The 25,421-nt window shown below is 39.3% G+C and overlaps 1 protein-coding gene across 1 annotated transcript in view; it reads left to right on the top strand.

Annotated features, from left to right (window-relative positions):
* POLA1 (DNA polymerase alpha 1, catalytic subunit) overlaps positions 1 to 25,421 on the top strand; it is a 308,279-nt gene that overhangs the window by 40,594 nt on the left and 242,264 nt on the right. Inside the window, exons 16-24 of the mRNA XM_007446575.1 lie at positions 1,073 to 1,157; positions 5,857 to 5,918; positions 7,378 to 7,467; positions 9,376 to 9,492; positions 13,016 to 13,191; positions 15,524 to 15,653; positions 16,144 to 16,263; positions 17,985 to 18,084; positions 19,693 to 19,817. Coding sequence (XP_007446637.1) covers positions 1,073 to 1,157; positions 5,857 to 5,918; positions 7,378 to 7,467; positions 9,376 to 9,492; positions 13,016 to 13,191; positions 15,524 to 15,653; positions 16,144 to 16,263; positions 17,985 to 18,084; positions 19,693 to 19,817 — 1,005 coding nt within the window. The remainder of the gene's footprint in view (positions 1 to 1,072; positions 1,158 to 5,856; positions 5,919 to 7,377; positions 7,468 to 9,375; positions 9,493 to 13,015; positions 13,192 to 15,523; positions 15,654 to 16,143; positions 16,264 to 17,984; positions 18,085 to 19,692; positions 19,818 to 25,421) is intronic.

Genomic DNA, 25,421 nt, shown 5'->3' with positions numbered 1-25,421 from the left:
TGTCTTCATAGAAGCTTTCCAGCTAATAAATAAATAAAATAAAGAAAAAATTGAATGTGACCACTTTGCAATCTCTAATGAGATAATGGATCTAGGCAGTGATTTTCAGAGGCTGCTAGTATCACTAGAGTAGAGATAACCAGATCCGATGTGATAACCAGAGATCAGTAGCACCTCCAAAGAATTCTTGCCAAAAAATCTGATTTTTATCAAGCCTTCAGATCTACATATGGATATACAGGCAGTACAGAAACAGAAGAACATGTTAAATGACGTTATTGGGATACGAGCAGCAGAGTCTGTATTGGGGGGGCACTCTACGGGCCAAAACCATCCAGTTTCTTCAACAAATAAATTGCAAGAAATAATCGATGGGGAGGAGTTGTACTTAAGACAGTTTAACATATCAGCTGGTTGCAAAGTATGGACTTATTTGGTAAATAAAATTGAGATAGTTGGGAAAACATGAGAATTTGATTCCTGCCTGGATATTTAATGATTTTAAGGTAACACTGTTAATTGAATTAGCTGAGATGATTGTACTGCGTTTTAAAAACTGCTCATCTTTTAAAGTAATGGCTCTCAATTTGGTGAGATTTTAACCCTCAAGGGGTTTTTGGCCATGTCTGGAGACATTTTTGGTGTCACAACTTGGAGACTGGGGAGTGGGGAGTGGTGCTGTTGGCAGCCAGGGATGTTGCTAAACGTCCCACAATGCACAGGGCAGCCCCACAGCAAAGAGTTATTCGGCCTAAAATGTCCATAGTGCCAAGGTTGAGAAACCTTGGTTAGGGATACCTGCTGACATATTTCTGGATAAAATGATAGGTATGAGTTTTGCTTCAGAATAGTGTGGGGTGGGGCTGTTGATGAGTTGATGATTGAAGCTGGGTGATCGGTGTATGAGAGTTGATTATTCTATTTTTTATTTGTTTAAATTCTTCCGTAATAAAACATTAAAGTATTCTTACGGACTAAAATCTGTATCTTTTTCTATTCTCGGTGGTTGTGGTGAGAATGCAGACTGCGTAGTAGGTATCTGATAAGTGATTTTCTCCTCCTTTCTTGGCAGATTATTGCTGTGGCAGCATTGGTGCATCACAGCTTTGCGCTAGATAAAGCACCCCCACGGCCTCCCTTTCACTCACACTTCTGTGGTATGTATTTTTTTAGCTGGTTTATTAATGGCTTAATTTTTATTTTTCTTGTTTTTTCTCCAGCTGTTGGATCAGTAACTTAAAAAAAAATGCTTTTAAGATACTTAGTGCATGTTGTTAAAGAAGTTTTCTTTTTGATTGAAGTATAGTTGATTTACAATACTGTGTTAGTTTCAGGTGTACAACAAAGTATTCGGTTATACATAATATATATCTATGCTTTTCAGATTCTTTTCCACTATACGTTATTACAGGATATTGGCTCTAGTTCCCTGTGCTCTACAGTAGGTCCTTGTTGCTAATCTGTTTCATGTATAGTAGTTTGTATCTGTTAATCCCATCCTCCTAATTTATCATACCCCCCGCCATCGCCCATCCCCTTTGGTAACCATAAATTTGTTTTCTATATCTGTGAGTCTGTCTGTTTCTGTTTCGTATATAGGCTCATTTGTGTTATTTTATAGATTCCACATATAAGTGGTAGCATATAATATTTGTCTTTCTCTGACTTATTTCACTTTGTATGATATTCTCTGGGTCCATTCATGTTGCTGCAAATGGCAATATTTCATTCCTTTTTATGGCTGGGTAACATTCCATTTGTGTGTGTGTGTGTGTGTGTGTGTGTGTATACACACAACACACCACATCTTCTTAAACCAGTTGTCTGTCAATGTGCCCTTGGGTTGTTTCTGTGTCTTGGCTATTGTAAACGGTGCTGCTATGAACATTGGGATATGTTTATCTTTTCGAATTAGAGTTTTCTTCTTTTCTGGATATATGCCCAGGAGTGGGATTGCTGGGTCATAGGGTAGTTCTATTTTTAGATTTTTAAGGAACCTCCATACTATTCTGCATAGTGGCTGCACCAATTTATATTCCCAGCAACAGTGCAGGAGGATTCCCTTTTCTCCACACCTTCTCCAGCATTTATTGTTTGTAGAATTTTTCATGATGGCCATTCTGACCGGTGTGAGGTGATACCTCATTGTAGTTTTGATTTGTATTTCTCTAATGATTAGTGATGTTGAGCATTCTTTCATGTGTTTGTTGGCAGTCTGTATATCTTCTTTGGAGAAATGTCTATTTAGGTCTTCTGCCCATTTTTGGATTGGGTTGTTTGTTTTTTTGATATTGAGCTGCATGAGCTGCTTGTAAATTTTGGAGATTAATCCTTTGTCAGTTGCTTCATTTGCAAATACTTTCTCCCATTCTGAGGGTTGTCTTTTCATCTTGTTTGTGGTTTCCTTTGCTGTGCAAAAGCTTTTAGGTTTGAGTAGGTCCCATTTGTTTATTTTTGTTTTTGTTTGCTAAAGAAGTTTTTTTTGGTCAGTTGTGGACCCTAAGTTTTATTGGACTGGTTGCTCCTATTCAACTGTTTAATTTTTTTCTAGGAGCGTAAGTCGGGAGGCAGTTTGATATCTTTTTCTCTGTTCCAGTGGTTACTCTATTGTGGTAGAGTAGTTTTTTTTTTCTGGGTCAAAATTATGCTGTAACTGTTTTCTTTTCGTGATGTCACCCTAAAAGCCTGTCATAGAAGCCTGGCCAAAGTTTTCTGTGTGATGAGGCAAGATGCCAAGGAATAAATAAATGTTTACCTATTTGGGAGGAGTTATGGTAATATCGTGCTGGAGTTGGGTTGTGCTATGCATACAATTCTGTGGATGAAACTATTCCACAGAATTCTGCGTGCCATGAGGCAGTGTCCACCGTGGATTATGACGTATTGCATGTTGAGAACTTGGCCAGTTAAATAGTCATTTTTTTGTAAAAATTAAGGGCACAACACTATTGATGTGTTATGCTTCCCGGGTTATTTTCCAGCCCAGAACCAGAGATTAAATGGGGCAGCATCTCCTGTCAGGTTTCTTGGATACTAGGAAAGTGGGACAAGGGAAGCAAGCAGAGAAGGGAGGGTGGTGTGTTATTTTTGTGAAGTTTTACCCTTTAAGTTGGGTTGAATACACAAAACAAAGTGATGTTGAGAATAGTTTGGAAAGTATGTGGAAGAGAGAGTTATTAGCTCATTTCATCATTTACCTCCTCTGAGTATGTCACTGTATGTACAGCTGTTGTGAATGACAAGGAGTTGAGAGTGTAGTGGGGGAAGCTTTGGTCATCTTTAATAGCCTAGCTTTGAGAACTTTGGACTGAGTTCCTCCATTGTATGCTGGTTGAGGTTTTGGTGGTGGTGGGCATTTCCTTTGGGAAAGACTTAAATATCTTCCATTCTGACTTAGATGGATAGCAAATGTTTCATCAAAGCAATTTTAACAGTTGTAGGGACTTAGGGCTCTGTACTTGGGTATTCTTTTTTTTCAGATTGAATCTTCTAAACTTTTTAAAAATTGAGGTATAATTGACATGTAACATTGTATGACTTTCAGGTATACAACATAATGATGCCATATTTGTATATGTAGCAAAATGATCACCACAATAAGTCTAGTTAACATCCATCACCATAGTTACAAACTTCTCTTTTCTTGTGACGAGAAGTTTTAAGATTTTCTCTTAGCAACTTTCAGATATGCAATACGGGGTTATTAACTGTAGTCACCATGCTGTACATTACATACCCAAGGCTTATTTATTTTATAACTAGAAGTTTGTACCTTTTTACCCCCTTCACCCATTTCGTGCACTGCCCCCACAATCACCATCTGTTCTCTGTATCTGTGAGCTCATTTTTTTCATCTTCTTTTCTGTTTTTGTTATTCCACATGTAAGTGAGATCATACTGTATTTGTCTTTCTCTGCCTTATTTCTCTTAGCATAATGCCCTCTGGATCCGTCTTTGTTATCGCAAGTGGCGAGTTACTGTTTTTGAGTTACCGTTTTCATTTTCTTCAGATAAATACCCAGAAGTGGAATTGCTGGATTATATGGTTCTATTTTCAAGTTTTTGAGGAAATTCCATGACGGTACCGGTTTACATTCTCACCAACTGTGCTCAAGGTTTCCCTTTTCTCTCCATCCTCTCCAACCAACACTTTTTTTTTTTGCGATATGCGGGCCTCTCACTGTTGTGGCCTCTCCTGTTGCGGAGCACAGGCTCCGGACGCGCAGGCTCAGCGGCCATGGCTCACGGGCCCAGGCGCTCCGTGGCATATGGGATCTTCCCGGACCGGGACACAAACCCGCGTCCCCTGCATCGGCAGGCGGACTCTCAACCACTGTGCCACCAGGGAAGCCCCAACCAACACTTTTTATCTCTTCTCTTTTTGATAATAACCATTCTAGCAGGTGTGGGTAATATCTTATTGTGGTTTTGCATTTCTCTGATGATTTGTGATGTTCAGTACCCTTTCCTGTACCTGGTGGCCTTCTGTATGTCTTTAGAAAAATGTCTATTCAGCTCCCCTGCCCATTTTTTAATCAGGTTGGTTGTTTTCATTGTATGAATTATAAAAAAATATATATGTTGGATATTAATGCTTTATCAGATATATGATTTGCAAATATTTTCTCCCATTCAGTAGGTTGCCTTTTCATTTTGTTGATGGTTTCCTTTGCTGTGCAGAACTTTATACTTTGGTATAGTCCCACTTGTTTATTTTTGCTTTTGATGCCTTTGGTTTTGGCGTCAAATCCAAAAAGTCATTGCCACGACTGCTGTCAAGGAGCTTACTGCCTATGTCTTCTTTTAGGAGTTGTTTTTCTTTTTTTTCTTTTTTTTGGGGGGTGGGTGGCGTGCCATATGGCGTGCGGGATCTTAGTTCCTGACCAGGGATTGGACCCGTGCCCCCGCATTGAGAGCATGGAGTCTTAACCACAACCACTGGACCACCGGGAAGGCCCTCTTCTAGGAGTTTTATGGTTTCTGATCTTATGTTCAGGTTTGTTTTTTTTTAAATAACTTTATTTTTTTGTATTTATTGTTGGCTGTGTTGGGTCTTCGTTGCTGCGTGCGGGCTTTCTCTAGTTTTGGTGAGCGGGGGCTACTCTTCGTTGCAGTGCACGGACTTCTCATTGCAGTGGCTTCTCTTGTTGTGGAGCATGGGCTCTAGGCGTGCGGGCTTCAGTAGTTGTGGCATGTGGGCTCAGTAGTTGTGGCTCACGGACTCTAGAGCACAGGCTCAGTAGTTGTGGAACATGGGCTTAGTTGCTCTGCGGCATGTGGGATCTTCCTGGACCAGGGCTTGAACCCGTGTCCCCTGCATTGGCAGGCATATTCTTAACCACTGCGCCACCAGTATGTTCAAGTTTTTAATCCATTTTGAGTTACTTTTTTGTGTATGGTGTAAGATAGTGGTCCAGTTTTATTCTTTTGCGTGTGGTTGTCCAGTTTTCCCAACATCATATTTTGGAGAGACTCTCCTTTCTCCATTGTATATTCTTGGTTACTTTGTCATAAATTAATTGACCATGTTATGTATGGGTTTATTTCTGGGCTCTCTGTATGTCTGTTTTTATGCCAACATCATACTGTTTTGATTACTGTAGCTTTGTAATGTAGTTTGAAATCAGGGAATATGATGCCTCCCGCTTTGTTCTTTTTCAAGATTGCCGTGGCTTTTCAGGGTCTTTTGTGGTTCCATATGAATTTTAGGATATGTAGTTTGTTTTGGCCACTATTTAGAGATCAAAAGGAATTTATTTATATTTAAGATGGTTTCCATTCAGAAACTTGCGGTGTATGTGTACTTGAAATTGGACGAAGACGGGTGTTGGAATCTTTATTTTTTTCCTTTTACAGTTGTGTCTAAACCAAAGGATTGTATTTTTCCATATGATTTTAAAGAAGGCATTAAGGAAAAGGTAAAGAACTCACTGTTTATTCCTTTTAAATATGAAATATGTATTTGTTTAAAAAGAGAAAAGGAGAATGCTATGGATTAGTAGAAATACGCTATTTTATATGTTAATTTATTAGATTTATTCTTGTTAGATTGCACTATGGCATTAACCCATTAAAAATGTATTAGAAGTTTAAAACTAGAAGCGTTATTTAACAATGTTTAAATGTTTCACTTCCTGGAAATAATGAGATTTGACAGTTTATTAATAGATGGGTGGTCTCAAACCCTCCTTCAGATAACTTAATTGGAAGCTTTTCCAAAATTGCATGATCACATGATTACTGTTTTGGGAAAGTGTTGGGTAAAGCCCACTCCACCCCCACTCTGCTAACTTGAAGGAAGTGAAGAGAAGTTGAGAATGCTGTGGATATTAAAGGTGACATATATTGGGAAGGTTGATGTGGGCTGGCTATAATTGATCAGTGATCTCTAAACTCCCAGTATACTCCATGAAGAAGTTTTCACGAGTCCTTAATAAAAATGGGGGGTAGTATAATGTGAGTTTTTCATAAAAGTAAACACATTCAATATGAAGAATTTTATTTTTGGAGAGTGTGTTTTTTCTTTTATGAAATGCCTGGGTTGGTAAATGTGTAGGTTTAAAAATTTTTTTTTAATGTCTTCACTTGCCAAAATGAAAAGTTAGCAACCTTATCTGGTTCCACTTACTTTAAATTGGTTTGAGAAGTCCAGTAGTCTGGGGGTACTATTGGATCAGGCTATTATTTGTGAAGTGCCCTGAATTAGTAAGTAAAATGACCTTGGAAAATTCCATTAGAGTCAAACTGATATTTTTTAAACCTGAGCTAGTTGTAGAAAACATAGCCATCAACTTCATTTTAAGAGTCTTAGTAAGAGTGGATCTTTTGAATACCTGATTTATATTGAGTAATCCAAGTGGAAGCCTTTTGTGTGTAGACAGGTTTTATTTAAGACACTTAATTCTTACAGGTATGTTTGTTTTTAGTCTAGTTTCTTATTTATGGGTTTTTACACCACTATTTGGGATTAGTTTATACAGTCCTTGGGATCTCTTTATGTGGTAAATACATAAACAACAAGGTCTACCAGGGATTATATAGCAAAGTAAGTAATGTTTTTGATAGGTACTCTGATTCACATGCAATAAAATGTGTCCAGATGCACAAGCGTGTCCCCTATGGAGGGACATTTCCGTACTCGATAGTGCTCAGCACTTAAAATTTTGCTTCATTCACATGTTTATTACTTGAATGAGCTCCTCAGAGATTTTGTGCAATTATTACTGTGAAATCTAGAATCAGGAATTTCATTGCTGCATTTAATTTTGAAATGGATGGTTTCTTTTGACTCTAAGAAATCTTATCCTGCTTGAACAAGGAGACAAGGTATAGTAGTTGAGAGTAAAGATAAGTGACTGATATGTTTTTATCTAACAGAATGTGAAGGTTGAGGTTGCTGCAACAGAAAGAACACTGCTAGGGTTTTTCCTTGCAAAAATTCACAAAATTGATCCTGATATCATTGTGGTGAGTAGATGTTTGACCATGTTGTGGGGAAGCTCTTCATTCCATAGTTCTTTTCAGTGTGACTTGATTGGTACTTTTTGAGCAGTGGAGAATCTTTTCAGAGTGAAATAACCCTGTGGACTGGTGGGAATTGCTATACTTTCTCCTAACAGAAAGGAGAAAAAACCCCAACCTACTACAAGATACTTTTTTTTCCCCTCTAATAGAAAAGCAACTCATGAATTACTATTGAAGTTTAGGATACTCCTGTTATTTACAGTTAGAGAGCAGCCCAGAAGTAAGTCAACTCATGTCAACTGTTAATAGCTCCAAAATTTTGGCTTAGTGGCCTAGCAGTATAATGTCACAGGAGTGAATTCCCTTGGTTTGGTGCGTATCCACAAAGTGTAAGTATTTTAATTTTATGAGCTCAGTGGATCTCTGGCATATTCCTTTGAGAGCTCGTGGCTAGGAGTCTTTTTTTCTCTTGATGACTGAATATGCGCCTACTAAATAGTAAGAGGTAATAATTCATTGAGTTGTCTTTGCCACAGTTCCGAAGAGTCCTAAAACAACGTTTTGCTTTGTGTTTCCTCCAGCCTTCCTTAGTTTGTAGACTCCTATCAAGGAGTTCTTCCTTTTGTCTTTTTTCTGGGTTAATGGACCAATCGAATTATTTTGTGCTTTTGGGTTTTTTGGAGGGAAGTAGCATGTAAATGCCTATATTTTAAGTGTAATATCAGTAATTTGGTTACATTGAAGCCTCGTGAAAAATGTTTGCTGTATATTTCTGTGTTCGTTTTTGCTCTTGGACACCTCTCTGGAAGATGGTGTAGCCCAAGTACTGAGAGTGTCTCTGCACGCGCTTCCCTTATGGTATTTCAGGAGCCATTGTGAAAGTGCTGGGAAGATTCTGTCCACAGTGTCCTCCTGTGGTGCTCTGGCTCAGCACCAGGCCCTCACCCAATCTCCACTAGTAGTCTCTCTCTTGGACCCCAAGGAGATATCTTGGAGTCTAGGGTAGCTGGCCTGCTCTAGGTTATAAGAGCCAAGACTTTGTGAGAAATCCAAACTGAAATAAGAGAGAATCCTGACATGGGTTTGAGTCCCTGATCCCAGGCATGATAATTTGGAAATGAGACTTCCTCATGTCCTTTGGGTCTCTTAGGTTAATAGACACACTTGCCATAAATATATAGTGGTATATATTTTTAATTAAAATTAGTGACAAATATGTTTATTAGTTTATTTTAAACTTCATCTAGTGTAACTTACTAGAATAAACATAATTCACATGATGGGAATTATCATTACAGACATGGAAAATTTGGTAATATTTTTGAGATTTTTTTACTCGGGATAGTTTTGTTTCCATGTTTTTAGCAAATTTCTTATTTGAAGTATGGAGTGATAGTATATGTTTATTTAGTTGCACATTAATTAAGAGTCTAAATCAGTAGTGTTTGAACTCAATTCTTTAGGAAGAATCTAGATGCACTTCCTCCGTTTTCTAGAGGTGTCTATGTAAACTGTCACGCAACATAGCGGGGTTCTTGGTTTTTAAGGAAGTAAGAAATTGTTTGAATACAGCTTTTACTGATCACCTAAAAAGTATGGGACGTTAAAATTTGCATGAGACTGTGAAGCATGAGTTGCAAATTAAAAGACATCATATGAACCTTGCATCAATTAGGATAAAATAAAGTTTATTCCAGCAATCTGCTTAGCAACCTTGTTAATGTCAAGGCTAATGAATGCTGCTGATGAATAAATTCCTGAAGAAGAAAGGACCCCAATCGGAGGTAAGCTCATGAGGCCTTCAATTAGAGACCAGAAAAAGAAAGGGCAAAGAAATTCTATGCATATGAAGATAAATCCTCTAATTTGCGTTTCTTATAATGTTATTGGCTGCCTTCTTTTTCTCAATAGGGTCATAATATTTATGGGTTTGAACTGGAAGTGCTACTTCAGAGAATTAATGTGTGCAAAGTTCCTTACTGGTCCAAGATAGGTCGGCTGAAGCGATCCAACATGCCAAAGCTTGGGGTAATAATAATTTTCAAAATCTTAACTTCTCTATTTGGCTTCTTTATATGAAGTAGCTACCAGGGAGTACCCTGTCCTTCTTTGACTAGGAATCTGTTGCCTTATGATAGGACATTTTAACTTTGGCACTAAACACCTTTTCCTTTGAATTCAGCATTTTATTGGTAAAAACCACTGGTAGTTTTTTTTTTTTAACATCTTTATTGGAGTATAATTGCTTTCCAGTGGTGTGTTAGTTTCTGCTTTATAACAAAGTGAATCAGTTATACATATACATATGTTCCCAAAACTCTTCCCTCTTGGGTCCCCCTCCCTCCCACCCTCCATATCCCACCCCTCTAGGTGGTCACCAAGCACCGAGCTGATCTCCCTGTGCTATGTGGCAGCTTCCCACTAGGTATCTCTTTTACGTTTGGTAGTGTATGTATGTCCATGCCATTCTCTCACTTTGTCACAGCTTACCCTTCCCCCTCCCCATATCCTCAAGTCCATTCTCTAGTAGGTCTGTGTCTTTTTTCCCGTCTTACCCCTAGGTTCTTCTTGACTTTTTTTTTTCTGTTAAATTCCATATATATATGTTAGCATATAGTATTTGTTTTTCTCTTTCTGACTTACTTCACCCTGTATGACAGACTCTAGGTCCATCCACCTCACTACAAATAACTCAATTTCGTTTCTTTTTATGGCTGAGTAATATTCCATTGTATGTATGTGCCACATCTTCTTTATCCATTCATCTGCTGATGGACACTTAGGTTGCTTCCACGTCCTGGCTATTGTAAATAGAGTTGCAATGAACATTTTGGTACATGACTCTTTTTGAATTATGGTTTTCTCAGGGTATATGCCCAGTAGTGGGATTGCTGGGTTGTATGGTAGTTCTATTTGCAGTTTTTTAAGGAACCTGATACAAATAGATGGAGCGATATACCATGCTCTTGGATTGGAAGAATCAACATTGTGAAAATGACTCTACTACCCAAAGCAATCTACAGATTCAATACAATCCCTATCAAACTACCACTGGCATTTTTCACAGAAATAGAACAAAAAATTTCACAATTTGTATGGAAACGCAGAAGACCCCGAATAGCCAAAGCAATCTTGAGAACGAAAATTGGAGCTGGAGGGGGCTTCCCTGGTGGCGCAGTGGTTGAGAGTCCGCCTGCCAATGCAGGGGACATGGGTTTGTGCCCTGGTCTGGGAAGATCCCACATGTCGCAGAGTGGCTGGGCCCGTGAGCCATGGCTGCTGAGCCTGTGCGTCTGGAGCCTGTGCTCCACAACAGGAGAGGCCACAACAGTGAGAGGCCCGCGTACCGCCAAAAAAAAATAAATGGAGCTGGAGGAATCAGGCTCCCTGACTTCAGACTATCCTACAAAACTACAGTAATCAAGTCAGTATGGTACTGGCACAAAAACAGAAATATAGATCAATGGAACAGGATAGAAAGCCCAGAGATAAACCCATGCACATATGGTCACCTTATCTTTGATAAAGGAGGCAAGAATATACAGTGGAGAAAAGACAGCCTCTTCAGTAAGTGGTGCTGGGAAAACTGGACAGCTACATGTAAAAGTATGAGATTAGATCACTTCCTAACACCATACACAAAAATTAGCTCAAAATGGATTAAAGACCTGAATGTAAGGCCAGAAACTATCAAACTCTTAGAGGAAAACATAGGCAGAACACTCTATGGCATAAATCACAGCAAGATCCTTTTTGACCCACCTCTTAGAGAAATGGAAATAAAAACAAAAATAAACAAATGGGACCTAATGAAACTTCAAAGCTTTTGCACAGCAAAGGAAACCATAAACAAGACCAAAAGACAACCCTCAGAATGGGAGAAAATATTTGCAAATGAAGCAACTGACAAAGGATTAATCTCCAAAATTTACAAGCAGCTCATGCAGCTCAGTAACAAAAACAAACAACCCAATCCAGAAATGGGCAGAAGACCTAAATAGACATTTCTCCAAAGAAGATATACAGATTGCCAACAAACACATGAAAGGATGCTCAACATGATCAATCATTAGAGAAATGCAAATCAAAACTACCATGAGATACCATCTCACACTGGTCAGAATGGCCATCATCAGAAAATCTAGAAACAATAAATGCTGTAGAGGGTGTGGAGAAAAGGGAACCCTCTTGCACTGCTGGTGGGAATGTGAATTGGTACAGCCACTATGGAGAACAGTATAGAGGTTCCTTAAAAAACCACTGGTAGGGGCTTCCCTGGTGGCGCAGTGCTTGAGGGTCTGCCTGCCGATGCAGGGGACGCGGGTTCGTGCCCCGTTTCGGGAGGATCCCACATGCCGCGGAGCGGCTGGGCCCGTGAGCCATGGCCGCTGGGCCTGCGCGTCCGGAGCCTGTGCTCCGCAAATGGGAGAGGCCACAACAGTGAGAGGCCCGCATAACGCAAGGAAAAAAAAAAAACAAAAAACCACTGGTAGTTTTAAAAATCAGCTCTTAGAATCTAGAGACAGCACATGTTTGTTAGCTCCACTTGGGCATCCCTAAGAGCAGAGTTGCGGGTTCTTGTTACGGAAGGAGATGGGAAGGAGGAACGGGGGTTGGGGGAGGGGAGCAGACACTGAGTATGTAAGAAGACAATTGGCAGCATGCCTTCTGTGTTCGTTCTCGCTCACAGTAGCTCCAGGTTTATTGCACATTCTCACAGGGGTGGCAGAACTTGTTCAGTATCTCAGAGCTAGTAAAGGGAAGAACTAAAAGTTTGAATCCAGGTCCCGTGTGACTCTTGTAAAGCTTGTCACTTCTCATTGTACCTGCTTGCTTCACTGAAGGGAGGTTGGGTGGTTTTGGATGAAGCACCTTCATTTCCTAAACCTGACAGTGCTCAGCACTTGAAATCTTATTTTAGTTAAAGCCTATCAGTAAAATGGCATGCTGCCTCATCAGAGAACTTAGGACTCTGTACCGTTACAATGCTCTCCAGAGGATTCTGCTGTTGCAGTTTGGAGTTGGGAGCCAATGCTCTTGCTTTTTTTCCTATTCATATCTTTATGGCGATAGAGTTGTTATTAACACTTCATCCAAACACTTGCTTTGCTAACTCCTTACCCCCTTCAGGGTTCTTTATATGGCATCCAGAAATGGGCAGTGAGACCTCAGTGAGGTCTACGATCACCCTATTTAAGATGTAGTCCCCCCACATTCCTTTTTCCCCTCACCCTGTTCTATTTTCTCTTTTCCGTGTACTTAATGACCTCCTAAAACTATATAATTTCTTTTTTTTATTGTATATTTCAGTTGAGACCAGGAATCTTTTCTATTTTGCTCACCGCTATATCCCTATATTCCGAGTGCCTGGAACACTGTCAGATATGTAGCCAGTGTCCAAAAATATTTGATTGATGGCTGAATGAATGCATGAATGGAGCAATGAGAGTTTCATCATTGTAATTTTGGGACTAGCCTCAAAGCAAGTTAGAATGAAATGTTCTCAGTATCTGTTCTTCCATGGGATTTGCTTTTTTTCCTCCCCTTGTAGGGCAGGAGTGGATTTGGTGAAAGAAATGCTACCTGTGGCCGAATGATCTGTGATGTGGAAATTTCAGCAAAGGAACTGATTCGTTGTAAAAGCTACCATTTGTCTGAACTTGTTCAACAGATTCTGAAAACTGAAAGGGTTGTAATCCTAATGGAAAATGTACGAAATATGTACAGGTATGATCCTGGATGCTTCAGAATTTGTCTGTCTTGAAGTTAATAGCAAGACACCAGAATCATCCTTAGGCTGGAGGGACAGGAGCCTGTGGTGTTATGAAGGGTGAGATTGTCTGTTTTCATGTCAGAATCACCATCTCCATTACTTGAGTAATTTGAATTATTTTGCTTTTTGAATTATTCTAATTTTATCATAATATCTCCCTCATTTAACACCATCTTGATGCTTCCTGAGCGCAGTTTGGAAATTGATGTGATATTTAGGTTTCTGCCCTTAATTCATTAATTCAGAAATTAATGCAAATATTTTAGAAATATAAAATCTGAGAAGTCATTCAAATATTTGGAGATATTGCTGATTATTTCTTTTTTCCAGCCTTGTTGAGGTCAAATTGACAAATAAAAAGTGTATTTTATTTAAGGTACAACTTGATGTTTGATATACATTGTGAAATAATCCTCACAGTCAAGCTAATTAACCTATTCATCACCTGACACGATCACTATTTTTTTCTTTTCTTTTTTTTTTTTTTTGTGGTGGGGACACTTTAGATTTACCCCTTAGGAGATTTCAAGTATTCGATACATTATTGTTAACTGTAGCCACATTGCTGTACATTAGATTTCCAGAACTTACTCATTTTGCGTAACAAACTTTGTGCTTGATTATTTCTTAAAATTTCTCCTACCCCTCTGGCCACTCCTTGTTCTTTTCTGCCTGTTCCTCCCAAGTCCTCAGACTGCTTCTGTTTCTGACTGTGCTCCCTCCCTGGGTGATCTCGTTGAGTCGCAGGAATTTCAATACCACATGGGTGCTGATGCCTCCCGCCAGCATATCTTCAGCTTAGACCTCTCTTCCCTGAATTCCAGACTCATGTCTCCACCTGCCTGTTCTACTTAACCTCCTGACATTAACCTCCAACTTAATGTCTGACATTAACCTCCAACTCAGCTTGTTCCAAAACTGAGCTCCTGACCTCCTCTAGGTTCCTCTTATTTTTCCAGTATCGCTGGAAACCTCCAAAGTCATCCTCAGCCCAGAACCTCTGAGGCATCTATGATTCCTCTTTCTGACATCTTATGTTCCATGCATCGGGAAATCCATTCATCTCCATCTTCAAAATATGTCTCTATCTGATCACTTCTTTTCCCCTCCGTTGGACCCACCCTGGTCCAAGCCACCAACCCCTTTCTCCTGGGTCGCTGGGTCTTTCTTTTTTTTTTTTTTGCGGTACGTGGGCCTCTCACTGTTGTGGCCTCTCCCGTTGAGGAGCACAGGCTCCGGACGCGCAGGCTCAGCGGCCATGGCTCATGGGCCCGGCCGCTCCGCGGCATGTGGGATCCTCCTGGACTGGGGAACGAACCCGCATCCCCTGCATCGGCAGGCGGACTCCCAACCACTGCGCCACCAGGGAAGTCCTGGGTCTTTCTTATATTAGCCTCCTCACTGGTCTTCTTGCTTTTGCCCTTGACTCCTTGCTGTCTGTTCTCAACCCAGGAACCAGAGTCACCGGGCTAAAGTGAGATATGGCACTCTGCTTACAATCTCCTAGTGACTTTCTGTTTCATGCAGAGTAAAAACCAAAGTATTTATTTCGATTTATAAGGTCCTATACAATGGGTCTCTCCGCCGTTAGCTCTGTCCTTCTACTCTTCTCCATCATTCTCTCTGTTACAGCCATTGGTCTCCTTCTTGGTACTAGAACTGTCAGATTTATGCTCAGCTCAGGGCCTTTGAATGTGCTGTTCTGTCTGCCTGGAATGTTCTCTCGGAGATAACCCATCCACAAGGATTGCTCTCTCACCTCCTGCAGGTTTTTGTTCTCAGTGAACTCTTTCTCAGTTCCCTAACTAAAATTTGTCTCTTCTCCTGACACTTAATATTCCCTTTGCTTCTTAGTTTTTCTTCTTAATGCTTAGTGTTATATAACATATCACATATTAAATTTTTAATTTATATTCTGTCTCCCCCATGAGGACAGGAATTTTTGTCTGTTTTGGTCACAGCCAGCATCTAGAACAATGCCTGGCACAGAGTGGGTATGTAATATGTATTTAATGGATGGATGAATGAAAGAATTTAGGGAGTTTTCAGATTGTATCTTTGTGGGATTTTTTGTGTGTTTTAGAGAAGGGCATTGATTGGGACCAATGGTATGAATGAATTCCTAATTTCATATTGACCTTATTTTAAATTGTTTCCAAAGCTGAGATGCCGTTGCTCTGAAGTTAACTTATACCAAAAATTTTTTGTGATAGTTATGAAGTTATGATTATAATCATTGTTTCTTTTAATTACTTGATTCTGTTTCATTCTTTCTTTTCTGTACAGTGACTCTTCTCATCTGTTGTACCTGTTGGAACACACCTGGAAGGATGCCAGGTTCATTTTGCAGATCATGTGTGAGCTAAATGTTCTTCCATTAGCATTGCAGATCACTAACATCGCTGGGAACATTATGGTAAATTTAACATAGAAAGGGGGAAAAAGCATTTCCTGTTAGATCCAGTGTTTTCTGGGGGTAGTTGTTATATGATAATGAGTCTAAATGCATGCTTATAAAATAAGTAACTTGTATTCTGAAAGCTGGGCTTCTTTTGTAAAATGAAGAACTGCTTGGGAGAAGGGGAGGAAAGCCAGGTGCAGTATGTTGAAATTTGGACGAACATAAGGACCATCTCTGACATCTGGATGTGTCTGATTTGTGGAATGGTCCATTTGGAAGTAAAGAAATAGCGCAAGTTGTCAGTATTTTAAGCTCTTTGTCTCATTTTAACCATAATGCTTAAAGAAACTGCTAGAAATAATTTAGCACCTTTTTTTTTAAAGCAGCCCTTGTTATGATGAGTGATTTTTGAAGGAGGTGCTATGATTAAATCTGCCAACTCGAAGTTGCTTTTGTTTATTCTGGTTTTGAGCTCAAGTTTTTAAAAAAAAATTCTATTTAATAGTCTAGGACGCTGATGGGTGGACGATCCGAGCGTAATGAGTTCTTGTTGCTTCATGCATTTTATGAAAACAACTATATTGTGCCTGACAAGCAGATTTTCAGAAAGCCTCAGCAAAAACTGGTGGGTCCAAAATTGTATAGTGTTTTGCTTTTTCTTATCCCCCCCCTTTTACTATCTAGATAGCTGTTTTGGGGTTTGTTTTTTTTTGCTGTGATAGTATCTGCTCCCCAAATAATTAATTCCCTGTATACTCTAGAAACTGTGTCACATTTGTTTTGTTGTTTTGTGTGGTCATTTCCTTCTTTACGTTTCTCTATACAGGTAAAAATTATTTGTGGGGCTTCCCTGGTGGTGCAGTGGTTGAGAGTCCACCTGCTGATGCAGGGGACACGGGTTCGTGCCCCGGTCCAGGAGGATCCCACATGCTGCGGAGCAGCTGGGCCCCTGAGCCATGGCTGCTGAGCCTGCGCGTCTGGGGCCTGTGCTCCGCAGCGGGAGAGGCCACAGCAGTGAGAGGCCCGTGTACCGCAAAAAAAAAAAAAAAAATTATTTGTGAAATATGAAATTCTTTGAGGGAGGCATTAGGCCTCTCTGATAGGTGACCATACCTGGAAAGCGTTTTGCCTCGTTAGCCCTACCCAAACTTAGATGCAAGTTGAACCATTTATTTCCTTGAACCCATAAGCCTTTATTTTTGTGTTGCATTGTTTCATTTTTATATTCTAGTAGGATTAAGGTCACTACAGTCAGGTTTCTGAAATGGCCTCCATCACACTGGAAGTAAAACTTAGCTACTGTTTTATCAGCACTGCTAGTAATTGATTCAGGATGGGAGTCTAATGTTAAAATGACTCAGGTTCTTATATTTGCTTGTTTTATGCACATTATCAAAATTAGTAAAGGAAGTATTAACTTATAGGAGTTTGACATCTGCTGAGGTATTTAATGTTGGCTATTAGTAAACTACTTGGGAAAGAATTTTCACTATATGGATGTACTTATTTTAAGGTGTCCATATTAATAATAGGATAATGTTAATATCTGTATAAAATATTTTGTGTTTTTACATCACGAATGTTAGAGTAATGAATTTAAGAGGACTCTTAGAATCTCAAATTTTACATAATATTAATAGTTGAATTTTTAGTGTCCATTTATTTTATTTAATTTTTTATTTTTAAAAATTTATTTATTTGTTTATTTTTGGCTGCGTTGGGTCTTTGTTGCTGCGCGAGGGCTTTCTCTAGTTGCGGTGAGCAGGGGCTACTCTTCATTGTGGTGCATGGGCTTCTCATTGCGGTGGCTTATATTATTGCAGAGCACGGGGCTCTAGGTGTGCAAGCTTCAGTAGTTGTGGTGCGTGGGCTTCTGTACTTGTGGCTCACGCGATCTAGAGCGCAGGCCTGGAAGTTGTGGTGCACGGGCTTCGTCGCTCCATGGCATGTGGGATCTTCCTGGACCAGGGCTTGAACCCGTGTCCCCTGCATTGGCAGGCGGATTCTATTCTTAACCACTGCACCACCAGGGAAGCCCTGTCCATTGATTTTAAAATGTGAAGTTCTGTGAATTCAAAAATATTTTAAAGTAGAATTTGCATACTTATCAACTCAGATATAGTGTTTGTTTCGGTAACTACCATGCTTGGCATTCATTAGGATTCATGAAAATATTACAATAACTGTCTTTCCTCAGAGGTAGGACCACTAACTAAAAGTAATGTTGGATAGACTGTTAAATAGAAATGTGTACTGCAGTTGGAAAGGTGCGGGGGGGGATCATAAACCTTCTAAATTGGTCCATTAGTTGCTGGTTGGTGAAGTTATCTTTCCATTTGATACTAGGGAGATGAAGATGAAGACATTGATGGAGATACCAATAAATACAAAAAAGGACGTAAGAAGGCAGCTTATTCTGGAGGCTTGGTATTGGACCCCAAAGTTGGTAAGGCAACGCAGTGGCTCGGTTTGCCCCTGATGCTAAGGAACTTAATGCAGAACCAGGCTTGAGAAACGAGAAGGCCTGAGTTGTGTTTTGTAGGTTAGCGAATAGGTTTCATAATGACCTTATTTTCTCATGTTCATGCGAAAATCTTGTTTGCCAGTCTAACGTGGAATTAATGTGAATCTTTTGTGTGTTTTTTTTTTTGCTGTATTCCAAGAAAACTTTATTTATGGACATAGAAATTTAAATTTTGTATAATTTTCACATATCATTGAAATAGTCTTTAAAAATTTTTTTCGACCATTTAAAGATATAAACACTATTCTTAGCTCATGAGTGGTACAAAAAGGGGGTAGGTTGGAGGATTTGCTCTGTGCAGTTTGCCAACCTATTTGTCCTGTGGTAGGAACGCCTCTGTCTCCTCCCATCTACTCTTGGGCTCCGCCTCTGCCCAGCGTGCAAGGGCCAGTGCAATTGGACAGCAAAGTTAAAGTACAGGCAGTAACTACCAAATTGAATTTTAACAAGAGAATAATTGTTTCCTGTAATCATGAATGGCAAATAAGATGTTTTGTGGTAAACAGAGCTAGAAAAGATTTTTAAAACTTTTTTAAATCATCTTGACCATTTTTAAGTGTAGTTGAGTAGTGTTGTTAACTGTATTCACATTGTTGTGCAGGAATGAATGTCAGTTTTATCAAGTAACTTGAACTCTTGAGTAGGAGACATTTTTGACAAAAGTGATTTTATTGTGAGTTGTAATGAGACAGATCACTCATCCTTTGGTGTTAGATAGATCTGGACTTGAATTCTGGCTATGTGCTCTTGGGCTGCGTGTTTCAGCCTGTGTATGCCTCAGTTTCCTCTTCTTTAAAATGATGGCAAGAAAAATACCACACAGAGATTTAAGGAATAATAGTACCAGACACAGAGTAAGCTATCAATATATGCTTGCTATTGTTATTATTGTCTTAATTGTGGACATTTATTTTTATTCAGTTTCTTCTCAAGGTGAAGATAACTCTTTGTAAATGTCCTAGAGAAATATAGTAGCTTTCTGTTCACCCTTTGCAAGTGAAAAGGGTGGATCGTTCCACTGCTTACATTTATGTGTACATCTCTTGTCTCAGCAGTTTGTGTACAGGTTAATGGGCTGCCTGTTTTTATTCCCTGAAGGTGTGATTGTAAAAAAATGTATAACCACTCACTGGTATAGCTCATGAAACATTTGGGGAGTGGGGGTGTGGAGGGTAGGTGGGAAGGAATGCTTTCTTGAAGGAGAATTTAACAGCATTTTTTGGAAATGGATATGGCACTTGTCTAAAGTAATTGATATGCGAAGGTGTTTGCCTATAATAATGGCATACTTTGGCGACTGCTGGGGTTTCAAGGCGAGACAGTATCTCTTCTTTCCTTTTCTTTTGTGACCTGACTTTTCACTCTAATCCAGGTCATTTTTACAGAGTGGTAGTTGACTCCTTTTTTCCTTTTGTGTACCTCACAGCTCTGGATAGTATATCGTTTCATAATATATTACTTCTAATATGGCATTTTGCCAAATCTACTTTTTTAAAAGACTTTTTGTAACATGGGGCTTTTTTCTTGCAGGTTTTTATGATAAGTTCATTTTGCTTCTGGACTTCAACAGTTTGTATCCTTCTATCATTCAGGAATTCAACATTTGTTTTACAACAGTGCAAAGAGTTGCTTCAGAGGCACAGAAAGTTACAGAGGTTTGTATTCAACTGGGAACTCTGGATATTGAGATTAAAAGTAGTGCTTAAAGAAGGAAGATAACCAAAGGGCTCAGTGTTCTAGTTTTTCCTCATAAAAGATAACACTATATCCTTTTTTAGTGGTCAAAAAAGGGGGGAGGGTTGGGTAGAAGGAGACTCAGACTGGTTCTGTGTCTTTTACCTAACACCTTTATTGAGATGTAACTCAAGTACTTTGCAATTCACCCATCTAAAGTGTGCAGTTTAATGGCTGGTAGTTTATTTGCAGAGTTTGCAAACTTCACTACAATCAATTTTAGGACATTTTCATTATTCCCCAAAGATACCTTATCCCTTTTAGCTGTAACCTCCCTCAATCCCTTCATCCCTTCCAGATCTAGGCAACCACTAATGCTTCTGCCTCTAGATTTGTGTATTTTTGTACATTTCATGTAAATGGGGTCATATGTGACCTTTTGTGTCTGGCTTATTTCATTTAGCATATATTTTCAAGATTCATTTGTGTTGTAGTATGTATTAGTACTTCATTCCTTTTTATTGCTGAGTATTCCATTGTAGGGATATATCTCACATTTTGTTTATTTTAAAATCAGTTTGTCAATTTATGCAAAAATGCCTGCTGGGATTTTGATGGGATTGTATCAGATCTGTGGATCAGTTTGGGGAATATTGCCATCTTAACAATGTTAAGTCTTCCATTCCATGAAAATCGAGGCTTTCCATTTACTTAGGTCTTTAATGTGTTTCAAATATGTTTTCTAGTTTTCAATGTATAAGTCTTGCATTTCTTTTATTAAATTAATTCCTAAATATTTCATTATTTTTGGTGCTATTGCAAATGGAATTGTTTTCTTAATTTCATTTTTGGATTGTTCATTGCAAGTGTATAGAAATATGACTGATTTTTTTGTATATTGATCTCGTATCCTGCAACTTTGCTGAACTCATTTACTAGTTGTAATAGTTTGTGATTTCTTAGGATTTTCTATATACAGGATCATGTTGTCTGTGAACAGAGACAGTTTTATTTCTTTCTTTTCAATCTGGATGCCTTGTATTTCTTTTTCTTGCTTAACTGCCCTGGCTAGAACCTCCAGTACAGTTGAATAGAAGTGGCAAGAGTAGACACCCTTGTCTTGTTCCTGACATTAGGGGAAAGCATCTAGTCTTTCACCAGTAAATATGATGTTAACTGTGGGTTTTCCATAGCTGGCCTTTATCAGTATGAGGCCATATCAGTATATCATCAGTATCAGTGGTTGGTTGAGTGTGAAAGAGTTTTGGATTCTGTCAGCTACTGTTTCTGCGTCTATTGACTGTACGGTTTTTGTTCTTTATTCTTTTAATAGGATGTGTTATGTTGATTGTAGAGCCATCCTGTGTCTCTGACATAAATCCCACTTGGCTTTGGTGTATAATGCTTTTTATATATCACTGGATTTGATGTGCTAGTATTTTGTTGAAGAGTTTCTTTCTGTATTCATAAGGGCTATTGGTGTATAAGCTGTCTTTTCTTTCTTTTAAATTATTTTTAATTTTGGCTGTGTTGGGTCTTCATTGCTGTGTGCGGGCTTTCTCTAGTTTCAGCGAGCGGGGGCTACTCTTTGTTGTGGTGCACGGGCTTCTCATTGCAGTGGCTTCTCTTGTGGCAGAGCACGGGCTCTAGGGATGTGGGCTTCAGTAGTTGCAGCATGCGGCCTCAGTAGTTGTGACGCACGGGCTTAGTTGCTCCGCGGCATGTGGGATCTTCCCGGACCAGGGCTCGAACCTGTGTCTCCTGCATTGGCAGGCAGATTCTTAACCACTGCGCCACCAGGGAAGTCCTGTAGTTGTCTTTTCTCGTATGTTTTTGTCTGGTTTTGGTCTTAGGATAATACTGGCCTCATAGAATGAGTTGGGAAGTATTCCCTCCTTTTCTGTTTCTTTGGGAGAGTTTGTGAGGGATTCACTTTAATTCTTTAACTTTTGCTGGTAAAATTATCTGGTCTTAGACTTTACTTTTTTTGATTGCTAATTCAGTCTCTTGTTACAGGTTTATTCAGATTTTCTATTTCTCCTTTGGTCATTTATGGTAGTTTCTATCTTTCTAGGAATTTGTCCATTTTGTGTAGGTTATCTAATTTGTTGGCATAAAATTGTAAATAGTATTCCTTTTTAGTCACTGTTATTTCTTTAAGGTCAGTAGTGATGGTCCCCCCTTTTATTCCTGATTTTAGTAATTTGAGTCATCTTTTTTCTTTGGCAGTATAGCTAAAAGTTTATCAATTTTGTTGATTTTTTTTTTTTTTTTTTTTTTTGGCTGCGCCAGCATGTGGAATCTTAGTTCCCCGACCAGGGATCAAACCTGCATCCCCTGCAGTGGAAGCGTGGGGTCTTAACCACTGGACCGCCAAGGAATTCCCATAGATTGTGTGGTTTTGTTTTTTTTTTAAGGTCAATTCCCTGGGTTCTAACCAAATTTTATTGTTCTTATTTGTCACGGCATGTGGGATCTTAGTTCCCCGACCAGCAATCGAACCCACGCCCCTGCACTGGAAGCGTGGATTCTTAACACCTGGATTGCCAGAGAAGTCCACTGTTGATCTTTTCAAAGAAGCAGCTTTGGTTTCCTTGGTTTTTCTCTATTCCTTTTTTGTTCTCTATTTCATTTATTTCTGTGCTAATTTTTATTACTTCCTTTTGGTTTCTTTGGTTTGGTTTGCCCTTCTTTTTCTAGTTCCTTTTGGTGGAAGGTTAGGTTGTTGATTTGAGGTATTCTCTTTTAATTTAGATATTTAAAACTGTAAATTTCCCTTATAAGCAGTGCTTTAGCTTCATCCTGTAAGTTGTGATATGTCGCACTTGGCCTTTTTATAGTCAATCCCCTCTTCCATCAGTCAGTCATTGATCTGACTTCTGTTACCATAGCTTAATTTTGCCTGTTTGAGAACTTCATATTAATGGAGTAATACAGTATGTACTCTTTTTTTTAATTAATTAATTTTATTTTATTTATTTTTTACTGAGTTGGGTCTTTGTTGCTGTGAGCGAGTTTTTCTCTAGTTGTGGAAAGCTGGGGCTACTCTTCGTTGTGGTGTGTGGGCTTCTCATCGCGGTGGCTTCTCTTGTTGCGGAGCATGGGCTCTAGGCGCACAGGCTTCAGTAGTTGTGGCTCGTGGGCTCTAGAGCACAGGCTCAGTAGTTGTGGCACACGGGCTTAGGTGCTCCACGGCATGTGGGATCTTCCCCAACCAGGGCTCGAACCCCTGTCCCCTGCATTGGCAGGTGGATTCTTAACCACTGCGCCACCAGGGAAGCCCTGTATTGTTTTGTATCTGGCTTTTTTTGTTCAATGTTATGTTTTTGAGATTAATCCATGTTATTGCAGTATTAGTAGTTCTTTCATTTTTACTGTTAAGAAGTATTTCACCCTTACCTGTTCCCCTGAGATGAACATATGGATTGTTTTCAGTTTTGGGCTGTTATTAATAAAACTGCTGTGAACATTCTTTTTTTTTTTTTTTTGCGGTACGCGGGCCTCTCACTGTCGTGGCCTCTCCCGTTGCGGAGCACAGGCTCCGGGCGCGCAGGCTCGGCGGCCATGGCGCATGGGCCCAGCCGCTCCACGGCATGTGGGATCTTCCCGGACCGGGGCACGAACCCGGGTCCCCTGCATCGGCAGGCGGACTCTCAACCACTGCGCCACCAGGGAAGCCCTGTGAACATTCTTATACAGATCTTTTTGTGGATGTGTGCTTTCATTTTAGGGGTGGGTAAATACCTAGGGAGTGAATTTGCTGGCTTGCATGAGCAGTTTATGTTTAACTTGATAAGAAACTGTCAAATTGTTTTCCTAAGTGGTTATACCGTTTTGCACTCTTACCAGCCATGTATGTGAATTGTTCCCCTTCTACTCCAAACACTTGCTATTTTCAGGCTTTTAAATTTTGGCTATGAAAGCATTTCTTAATGATTCTACTCATTAAACATCCTCTTCAAAAGGATCTTTTTGAATTATCTCACATGGATTTTAACTAGTGATCATTCAGTCAACAGTTTTATGTAGGGCTTAATAACTTAATATGTGGTTCTTCGTATATAAAGCTTATACAATTGATTGTCAGTAGGGAATTTGATTAGATTTGGTTCTCCAGCAGTAAAAGATGTAAATTAACCTATTATCTCTGTATGTTTTTCTCTGCTTCTTTGTACATGGGGCAGAAGACGTCTGTTTGCCCTCTAGCTCCTGGATTTACATGTCTTTTGGTTCCAACCACACGCTTGGGGGCTGTTTTTCAGTCCCAATTCCGTATTCCCAGAAGAGAGAATTTTAGAGGCTTGCCTAAGTTGTTGAACACACTCATCCATCAGCCATGACCACAGGAGTGTGTTCACCCAGTACAAATACGTCTGCTGAGGATGGGCCCTTCTGTGGGACTAGAGGATAATTTTACAGAGTAGGTATTGAGTAGACATCCCCACAAGGTAGTGACTACATTCGGTTAATAATATTCTTTGGGCTTTGTCCTGCTGCTGTGTCAGTATTAGGATGATTTTCATTATCCAGCGCCAACCCCCCCTCCAACCCTGCCCCCCGCCACCAGTTTGTTTATTTGAGCTTTCCAGTTTGGATTTTGGATATGAAAACATTTCAGAGTTGGAAGGGACCTTAGAGGTCGTCGAAAAATACTATACATGTAGCAGTTTATGGGTTCCGTATCATTTTCCTGTTCAGTGCCTCAAGTCTTGAGAACAGCTAGTGCTGGTGGAGCCAGGCGTGGACTGTAAATTTCCTGACTCCAGATCCTTTCAGTTTACTTTTTATTGCACCTCCATAGTTGCTGTAAATAAATTGGAATGTGTACCAAGATCTCTTTAATAGGTTTGCTGTCATCATCTGCTCTATTGGAAAACAATAATAGTCCCTGTTACTATTGTGAGATTGTTCATTTGAAGTTATTGATCTTTATAAAATCAGACACTTTGTAAAGACTGGGTTATCAAATGGCATTGACTTGACATACTTTAAGCCAAGAGGTTTATTTTTAATTTTTAACCTTTGAAAGGGCAAATGTGCCTGGCTTTTCTTGGCAGCCTGTTAATAGAATTAATGGAGCCTTGAGAAAAATGGTCTAATGCTTTCCCTGCATTTTCCTGCTATAAATTTTAATATAAGAAGACTGCTGGTTGCTTTCTTAAAATGTTGCTGTTTTACTGATTGCAAAGCAATTTGTAGGCAAAAGGTACTACATAAATACTAAGAAATATACATGTATTAATTTTTAGAAATGTCACGGCCTATTAAAATACGGGCTCCAAAATCCCAAAAGAAACCTGCTGATTTAGGATTTATATTTTTATCTTTCAGTCTAAAACATTTACACTAATTGCTATGATTCCCCATAGTTTAAAAAAATTTTATAGCATTTTGTTTGCTAGTACACAGGACTTAACAGTAGTTTAGCTGCTTTTTAATCTTTTTTTAAATTTTAGAGATCTCTCTTAGTGTTTTTATTTATTTATTCATAAATTTATTTATTTTATTTTTGGCTGCGTTGGGGCTTTGTTGCTGCACACGGGCTTTTCTCTGGTTGCAGCAAGTGGGGGCTTCTCTTGTTGTGG

The sequence above is a fragment of the Lipotes vexillifer genome, unplaced genomic scaffold (genome assembly GCF_000442215.2).
Source record: "Lipotes vexillifer unplaced genomic scaffold, Lipotes_vexillifer_v1.1 scaffold1086, whole genome shotgun sequence".
NCBI lineage: Eukaryota > Metazoa > Chordata > Mammalia > Artiodactyla > Lipotidae > Lipotes > Lipotes vexillifer.
Note: the sequence above shows the minus strand (reverse complement) of the source record. Positions and strands in the feature narration are given on the sequence as shown.